This window comes from Penaeus japonicus, unplaced genomic scaffold, assembly GCF_977035675.1.
Source record: "Penaeus japonicus unplaced genomic scaffold, GWHDUDI00000001_assembly GWHDUDI00000013, whole genome shotgun sequence".
Taxonomy (NCBI): Eukaryota; Metazoa; Arthropoda; class Malacostraca; order Decapoda; family Penaeidae; genus Penaeus; species Penaeus japonicus.
In genome coordinates, this window is record NW_028234415.1 from 32703975 (window position 1) to 32713974 (window position 10000).

Consider the following 10000-nt stretch of genomic DNA (forward strand, 5'->3'; position numbering starts at 1 on the left):
CTAGAGAAGCTTTATAATGCATGTAAAGATGTTTGTAGAAAGTTTGTGCCCCCCCCCAAAAACAACAGAAACAAGAATATTATACCAAGAGATCGAAGGGTCATGTTAAGAAACAAAAAAATAAGGTTAACAAATTGAAAAAAACAACAGATCAGATCAAGAGAGAAAGGATCAAAGCAGAGATAAGTTTATTAGAAGATAAATTAAAACTGTCTATAAGTAACCAAAGAGCAGCCGAAGAAAAAAGAGCTGTGGAAGCTTTAAAACAGAATGCAAAATAATTTTTCTCTTATGCAAACAACAGGTTAAAGAGAACAGAAATTGGGACTCTTGAGAATAATGGTGCATTGGTAACTGATTCAAAGGAAATGGCTGAATTACTCAAATTGCAATAGGAAGTCTATAGTGTCCTAAGAATAGAAAAATTAATATCAGACCCACAACAACATTTTAGTATTATTAGTAACGAAGATGAATGTCTCACTGACTTCATATTAAGTGAAAAAGATATTCTTGAAACAGTAAGTGAAATATCAACAAACTCAGCAGCTGGGCCAGATGAAATCCCAGCAATCTTTTTAAAAAACTGCAAAGAAACCAAAGTAAAGCCACTGGTAACTTTGTGGAGGAAATCTCTGGACATGGGGATTATCCCTAGCTTACTGAAAGAGGGTACTATAATTCCAATATATAAAGGTGGAAACAAAGGTCAGGCCAAAAAGTATAGACCAGTACCACCAACATCTCATATAATACAAATATTTGAAAGGGTAGTGAGGAAAGATAAATGTTCAGTTTTTAGAAAAAGAAAACAAGATAAACCCCGGGCAACATGGATTCAGAAGTGGTAGATCTTGTTTATCACAGATCCTTACACACTTCGAACACATATTAAGGGACTTAACTGAAAATAGAGTTGATGTAATATATCTAGACTTTGCAAAAGCTTTTGACAAAGTAATCACGGCATTCTGCTACATAAGATTAAAGACCTTGGAATCGGCGGGAAAGTTGGAAGATGGATTTACAAAATCCTAATAAATCGTAAATAAAAAGTACAAATTAATGGGCTTTACTCGAATGAAACGATCATTATGAGTGGGGTGCCACAAGGGTCCGTTCTTGGGCCCTTGTTATTCCTTATCATGATTGGTGACATTGATAATGGTGTGAAACACTCAAGAGTAACATCATTTGCAGATGATACAAGAATAAATACACCCATAGATATACAAGATAATGAAAACAAACTTAACGAGGATATACATACCATCTGTAAGTGGGCATATGTTAATAATATGAAATTCAATGCAGATAAATTTGAAATTATAATATATAGTCCAACTGGAAATTTAAGAGCAAGATCATATTTTGTCGAAGGTGTCAAGATTGAGGAGAAAAAAGTAGTAAAAGATCTAGGACCCTATATGAGTAATGGCATGAGTTTCAGTCACCATATAGAGCAGATTGTCAACAAAGGAAAAGTTATGAGTGGATGGGTAATGAGGACTTTTAACACAAGAGACCCAGAACACCTTTTACCACTATGGAAAACATTAGTGACCACAAGATTAGAATACCAGTGCCAAGTATGGAGCCCAAATCTTACAAAAGATATAATGTTGATAGAACAAGTCCAAAGAATCTGTACACGTAAGTTAGATAATATGATGAGTCTAAACTATTGGGAAAGACTAAAAAAAAAAAAAAAACTAAGACTGCACTCACTACAGAGACGAAGAGAGAGATACTTCATTATATATGTGTGGAAAATTATTGAAAACTTAACACCAAATCCAAGACCTGTTGAAGGAGGGGGGATTCAGGTAAGACATTCCCACAGGCAGGTGCACAAACATGCCTGTTAAAAAATGCAAAAACAAAGTTTCCTAATAAACGGACCTAAATTGTTTAATAGCATACCGAAGGATGTAAGAAACCTAAATCAGTGTAGTGTAGAAGTGTTTAAAAGAAAACTAGATAATTGGCTACATTCAGTACCAGATGAACCACCAACATGCGGTAGTGAAAGAACGAGGGCTGAATCAAATTTCTCCCTCATCAAATTCAGTTGCTTGCAACGGACAAAAAACGGACGGTCCCCCAGGATGGCCCTGGCATGAGCTACTAACAAGGCTCAGGCTGTAACTACCACCAAGTAACCAAGTAAGTAAGTAAGTAAGTATATATATAATTATTTATATATACATATATACATATATATATATATATATATATATATATATATATATATATATATATATATATATGTATACACAGTATATATGTATACACACACACATACACACACACACACACACACGCACGCACGCACGCACACACACACACACACACACACACACACACACACACACACACACACACACACACATATATATATATATATATATATATATATATATATATATATATATATATGTATTAATAACACTGCCACTAAAAGAAAGGAAAAACTTGCGACGTTTCGAACTTTTTCATGAAAGTTCCTCTTCAGGCGAAAACAATCCAAAAAAATGAATAGAGGAAGTAAATTTAGACAAGAATATATATAGAAAGGATGACCGTATGAACAAGGGCTGACTCAGGTCACAGAAGGATGTTTAAGGTCAATTAATCTAGGGAAAGCTTTTCCTACTAAAAAGGAGGTAAGATCATCCAACCCCCATTGACCAGCACTCAAATTAATATTGGGAATCTTTTTAATTAAAAGAGATTCAAGCATCTTTCTTTCATACGCATTAGGCGATTTGTGAATTAATTTAACATTATTCCAATTTAATTGATGACCGGCATCACGCATGTGAACGAAACAAGCTTTTGATTCCCTTGCGTACCTGACATCGCGTTTATGTTCACTTTTTCTCTTTTCCAACTCTCTACCCGTTTCACCTATGTAGAACTTCGGACATTCCTTGCAAGGAATAGCGTAAATGCCAGAAGTGCCAAGAGTAGCGCTGGACGCATTTTGTTTAATCAAAGATTTACGCAGCGTGTTAGGATAAGTGAACACTATATCGATGTCCACTTTTTTAAGTAACTGACGCTTGTCATCGAGTGACTGATTAAACGGAACAACGAGTAAGTTATCGGGCCTATCCTTACGCGTTACTTTAGTTTGCGAATAAAATTTGGATCTCGCATATGAATGCGCTTGTTCTAAGAAAAACTTAGGGTAGCCAAGATTCTTAAAAGACTCCATAATGATGCTAAGTTCTCTATCAATAAACTCATTATCACTGATCCTATATGCTCTAAGAAACATAGACGAGGCTACTGATTTCTTAATGGATAAAGGATGATATGAGAAAAAATGAAGATAATTAGCAACATGAGTGGGTTTCCGGTAAACTGAAAACTTTAAATACCCGTTGAAATTATGCAACATTATATCTAGAAAGGGTAATTTACCAGCATTTTCCCATTCTACTTTGAATTTAATGGTACGAGCAAGAGTGTTAAATCTACGCAAAAAATCGTCGAAATCCGGACGGTTTACAGGCCACATAGAAAAAATATCATCAACATACCTAAACCAAATCGAGCCCGGAGGGAGAATGGCCGGAAGGAGTTCCGTCTCGAACATTTCCATGTATAAATTCGCAAGGACCGGACTTAAACTACTACCCATCGCGATACCGTTAGTCTGCATATAAAATTCTCCCTCAAAAGAGAAAACGTTATTCGAGACGCATAAACGAACAAGTTCAATAAAGTGATCAATCGGAATGGGAATCTTATGAAGAGCTGCAGTAAGTTTACGTTCTAAAAAAAAATCTAGTACATCATCAAGGGGAACATTTGTGAACCTGTTCTTGTAAGCAATCCTGTAGAAACTTGGTTTTTCCTCCTCCTGGAGGAAATCAGAGCTTGTTCATACTGCCAAAAAGGTCGTGCAATCGCCGGGCAAGTGGCGAACACGAAAGACAGGAAGAAGGGAAAACCAGGTCAAGTTTCTACAGGATTGCTTACAAGAACAGGTTAGTCCCCCTTCCTTTGGCCAGTACTTTGCTAATTCTAGATTAGGCGTACCTTTTTCTAGTTATGAGGGTCATCGTTTACGAGATAGCATTCGTTGTGCTAAATTAGATGTTGAAGATGCGTTCCACAAAGTCCGTATAGGTCACTTAGATTACTGAGAGAAGTTACCCCGGTTCAATTTTTAGATGATCTTTTGGCGTTTGCTGCTCATAGATCTTCCCTTAAAAGTCGTCGTCATCAAGCTTCTCTCCATAATAAACTTAACAATATTTGCTCACGGAGCCCTTGGTCGAAATTTTCTCTCGTCGACTCGATTGTTAATTTATCGTCTTATGCTCTTTCTCGCTATGAAACCGAACTTTTAGGCTTTGAATTATCTTTTACCCAGTCAAGTTAACAGTTTGGATTATATTAACAGTTTGGATTATATCAAAGGCCTCGATGGTCTTACTGCTAAACAAAATAAGTGCTTTAACAAAGATGTTAGCTACCTTAGGGGAGTCATGTTAAATCCCATTCTCGATTTATTTGATGAATTTAATGGTCTACCTCGGCGTTATTATTTAGCTATCAAGTCGCTTAAACGTAACTCTAATATAGTGATCACCAAAGCGGATAAGGGTAGTAACGTTGTTATCATAGATTAAGTAGATTATGTTCAGAAAGCTCATCTCCTCTTAAATGATAGTGTAGTGTGATGTCCGTGTTAACCCAGGGGCCCCGTCCCAGTTCATCAAGTCAAAGGTGAAAACTTATTTGCCCTCCCTTGATGCTAGCCAGGGAAACAAGCGCTAAGGGCCTGGCTAACCCCTGTCAATTAAAATAACCTTGAAAGTGGTAGCGTGGGGGAGGGAGTTTGAATCAGTTAAATGGGTGTATTCCAGCATGACAATCTCTTTCTGATGCTCAGCCTAATAAAACAATTCTAAAAATAAGTGAAAAATACTAGTAAAATATAAAATGCCAAAACATGTGCAGAAGGCACTTAAAATTATTAAGGCTGCCGTATGCTAAAACTAAAGAAAAGATACTCCCGAGTGGAGAATCTGGCAGAAGGCTTACCAATAAAAACAAAGGCTAGATCAGCAAGTCTGACGCCACTGCTGAAGGCTTAAGAATTGACAAAATCTAAATACGGCAGAAAAGAAAACAACAGACTGGTGAACTAAAATGAAATAAAAACAGACTTCCTACCACAAAGTATAAAAAGATTAAGTAAAAGGAATCCAGCCAAGTTCAATAAAAAGGTCTGATCAGATTTAATAAAAATGTTCTTTTAGATCACGTCCAGCTCCTAAGCAAAGAATGTCAGGCACTTCAGTACTTAACTCTTGTCTTCGTGATCGTATCCCCGTTGTTCACTTCCTTGGCTCGACACAGATAATCCAAAAATGGCGACACAGCCGGTTAACTACTCTGGAGGACTGGGGTAAAGGAAACACCTTCGTTGAATGTCTGACCGTCTCTCTTTATTATTAAAAAAAAAAACGTCAACATTGCCTCGGTGACGTCAGAGGCATATTATCTTTAAAATATTTTAAATAATAAAATTCAGTAAAAAGACAACATAAAAGAAAGATACAAATGTAAAACAAAATGTATTAAATCCTAAAAAAAAACATAACATATAAACTAAAAGGAATAAAACGAAGCAAAAATAAAATACATAAAACGTTTCTCCTAAAGTTTAAAATGAAATCAAAGAAACATTGAGACCATAAAAGTTCACTAAGTATTAAAACACAAAATATAAAACTTGGTGACAAATAAAAACATTCAATACAAGGTCTCGTAATAAATAAATAAAATAATAAAAGTAATCACAGAAAACTTTAGTTAAAAGGGAAACTACACTAAAATGGAAAACAAATAAAATGAAAGATGATAAGCAAAAAAAAGAAAAGAAACAGGCGACAGGCAACGTCCAGTCCTCCGGCCAGGACAGCCAGAACGGGAGAGCAGAGAGCGCGCCTGCTCGCGGAGAGCGCGAGATGCAGCATCTGGCCACCTTACAATAGCACAACTTATCAAAAACTTCGGTCGAATCCTTACCCCTCGGTGACTGAGTCTTTTCGTAGAAATCTCAAACGTATTGCTGCAAAATGCCCCGATCCAAAATTTTTCGATCGTTTCAGGACTGTTAATCCGTCTATTCCTTATTTCTATGGTCTCCCTAAAACTCATAAGGACGGTATCCCCTTAAGACCCATTATTTCGTCGTGTAACTCAGTTACTCGCCCATTAGCGTCGTGGCTAGCTAGTAATTTATCACCTCTTCTAGGTTCTTTCTCGAGCAGTCATATTAAGCATTCGATGGATTTCATAGATAAAGTCCGTAATTTACAGACCCACAACATGAAACTTGTAAGTTTTGATGTAGATTCCCTGTTCACAAATGTTCCCCTTGATGATGTACTAGATTTTTTTTTTAGAACGTAAACTTACTGCAGCTCCTCATAAGATTCCCATTCCGATTGATCACTTTATTGAACTTGTTCGTTTATGCGTCTCGAATAACGTTTTCTCTTTTGAGGGAGAATTTTATAAGCAGACTAACGGTATCGCGATGGGTAGTAGTTTAAGTCCGGTCCTTGCGAATTTATACATGGAAATGTTCGAGACGGAACTCCTTCCGGCCATTCTCCCTCCGGGCTCGATTTGGTTTAGGTACGTTGATGATATTTTTTCTATGTGGCCTGTAAACCGTCCGGATTTCGACGATTTTTTGCGTAGTCTTAACACTCTTGCTCGTACCATTAAATTCAAAGTAGAATGGGAAAATGCTGGTAAATTACCCTTTTTAGATATAATGTTGCATAATTTCAACGGGTATTTAAAGTTTTCAGTTTACCGGAAACCCACTCATGTTGCTAATTATCTTCATTTTTTCTCATATCATCCTTTATCCATTAAGAAATCAGTAGCCTCGTCTATGTTTCTTAGAGCATATAGGATCAGTGATAATGAGTTTATTGATAGAGAACTTAGCATCATTATGGAGTCTTTTAAGAATCTTGGCTACCCTAAGTTTTTCTTAGAACAAGCGCATTCATATGCGAGATCCAAATTTTATTCGCAAACTAAAGTCACGCGTAAGGATAGGCCCGATAACTTACTCGTTGTTCCGTTTAATCAGTCACTCGATGACAAGCGTCAGTTACTTAAAAAAGTGGACATCGATATAGTGTTCACTTATCCTAACACGCTGCGTAAATCTTTGATTAAACAAAATGCGTCCAGCGCTACTCTTGGCACTTCTTCTGGCATTTACGCTATTCCTTGCAAGGAATGTCCGAAGTTCTACATAGGTGAAACGGGTAGAGAGTTGGAAAAGAGAATAAGTGAACATAAACGCGATGTCAGGTACGCAAGGGAATCAAATGCTTGTTTCGTTCACATGCGTGATGCCGGTCATCAATTAAATTGGAATAATGTTCAATTAATTCACAAATCGTCTAATGCGTATGAAAGAAAGATGCTTGAATCTCTTTTAATTAAAAAGATTCCCAATATTAATTTGAGTGCTGGTCAATGGGGGTTGGATGATCTTACCTCCTTTTTAGTAGGAAAAGCTTTCCCTAGATTAATTGACCTTAAACATCCTTCTGTGACCTGAGTCAGCCCTTGTTCCTACGGTCATCCTTTCTATATATATTCTTGTCTAAATTTACTTCCTCTATTCATTTTTTTGGATTGTTTTCGCCTGAAGAGGAACTTTCATGAAAATGTTCGAAACGTCGCAAGTTTTTCCTTTCTTTTAGCGGCAGTGTTATTAATTCTGTTATGTTCATGTTACTGTGTTTTTTTGTGATATATATATATATATATATATATATGTGTGTGTGTGTGTGTGTGTGTGTGTGTGTGTGCATATATATGTGTATATGTATATATATATATATATATATATATATATATATATATATATACACATATATATATATACATTTATATATTCAACTCTCTCTCTCTTTCTGTTTCTCTATCTATCTATCTATATATATATATGTATATATAAACACACAGAAACGCACACACACACATATATATAGATAGATAGATATACCTGTATGTATACATATGTATATGTATTTGTATACATATATATGTATATTTACACACGCACACACAGACGCATACATTCTTACATATAAAGAAGAAATGGATTCAAACGGATTTACAATAGAGAAAAACTGATTAAAAGTGACTAAAAACAGAGAGAAATTTAATCAAAACGAGATAGAAAAATAGACTAAAATTAACATATTAAAAGAAGGAGATTAAAACAAAAAAAAATAACTAGATGAAAATGAGGAAAGGAGGTTCAAAAGGTGACATTTTCAAGGAAATGGAAAAGTTTAGAAGCGCATGTGTCATTAACTCGCCAGCGAATTTTCTCATGAGCCTGTTGCCATGGGAACCAAAGGGAATTGGATGCATGATTGCGTAGCTGACTAGACAAGGAAGAAAAAAAAATGACATGAAAGATAAGTTTTTGTTCGTCTAAATATTCGTTGATGGAAATTAGATTTGAATGGCATGTGTTTAGGATTTTTTTTCTTTTTTTTTATTCTTCAAGAGAGAAAATAGATAATGAAGTCTGCTTCCTATCTACACAACCTCCCCCCCCCTTTCCCACCTTTACTCCACTCACCTTCCTTCCCACTGGCACTTACCTGGCACCGCGTGGCACTATTTCCTGTACTTTTTTATGCACGTGTCCCCTTCTCCCTGTCACTGAACTCATATATAAAGGGGTCGATGGTTCACCGTGCACACTCACGCTCGCCATGAAGACCTGCTGGTTCCTTTGCCTCTTCGTCCTCGGTGAGTGACAGGTTTCTCATCCGGCACAGATGGGGAAGGTTGGCCCGAGATTCGGACACTTTCTCATCCGGCACAGATGGGGAAGGTTGGCCCGAGATTCGGACACTTTCTCATCCGGCACAGATGGGGAAGGTTGGCCCGAGATTCGGACACTTTCTCATCCGGCACAGATGGGGAAGGTTGGCCCGAGATTCGGACACTTTCAAGAGTACATTTTTGTGGTTTTAGGATGCTGATAGATTTTGGAACACGTCCTGAAATAGAATCGCAGATGGATGGATAGTCAAACAGACAGACAGATTTTGGCCTGCCACTCATACCCCTCGTTCTGCCCTCAGCCTCCGGGCAGGAATCCTGCGACCTCCCCTGCCACTACCACTTGGACCCCGTGTGTGGCTCCGACGGGGTCACGTACCCCAACCTGTGCAGCCTGCAGGTCGCCGACTGCCTCAGCGATGACGACATTACGTTGGTGGGTTTATGGGCATCACGCAATTGCGAGTTGCACATGCAGCTTTTCTGGGAACATATTTAAAGGAGCTTATAGCGGCGGCTGGATGGAGTCTAGACCATGTTTTACTATATCGTTTCTTCAAATGTGTTTTCTGTTGGAAAAGGCCATTTTAAAACAGAATGTCAGTTGATTGTAAGGCATCGGTGTTATCAAAGCATTTGCTTGTGTGCAATGAAAAAAGTGTTATCTTGCTCCTTTAGTTTGTCAGTTTCTCCCTTTCCTCGCCAGGCGTACCCAGGCGAGTGCCAGGCGAAGCGGGAAGCGTGTGACGTCATCTGCCCTGCCAACTACGACCCCGTGTGCGGCTCCGACGGGGTCACGTACCCCAACCTGTGCACCTTGCAGGCCGCCGACTGCCTCAGCGATGGCGATATAACGCTCGTAAGTGTGTGGTACTTTGTGCAGTGTTGCAGGTCGCATGGTATACGATTAGCACATGCAACTCAAAAGTGATGAAAGAGACATAAAAATAGACAATTTTAGTAAATGTTGTTAGAAATACATAATATGGGAAAATAAACTGACCAATCCTTTATATGATTAAATGGTATTTCATAGCAAAATGTTTTCAGTTTGATGTTTATTTGGTCTTGGAACGTTGTATACTAATGAATATACTATCCCATGAGCACACTCACTAGCCATATGGAAATCCTTTTA

At 37.6% G+C, this 10000-nt stretch overlaps 1 protein-coding gene across 1 annotated transcript in view; it reads left to right on the forward strand.

Moving 5' to 3' along the window:
• The window catches only part of LOC122267956 (uncharacterized), a 43961-nt gene that overhangs the window by 12533 nt on the left and 21428 nt on the right, over positions 1-10000 (forward strand). The window contains exons 14-16 of the mRNA XM_086542942.1: positions 8579-8826; positions 9165-9298; positions 9569-9721. Coding sequence (XP_086399068.1) covers positions 8579-8826; positions 9165-9298; positions 9569-9721 — 535 coding nt within the window. The remainder of the gene's footprint in view (positions 1-8578; positions 8827-9164; positions 9299-9568; positions 9722-10000) is intronic.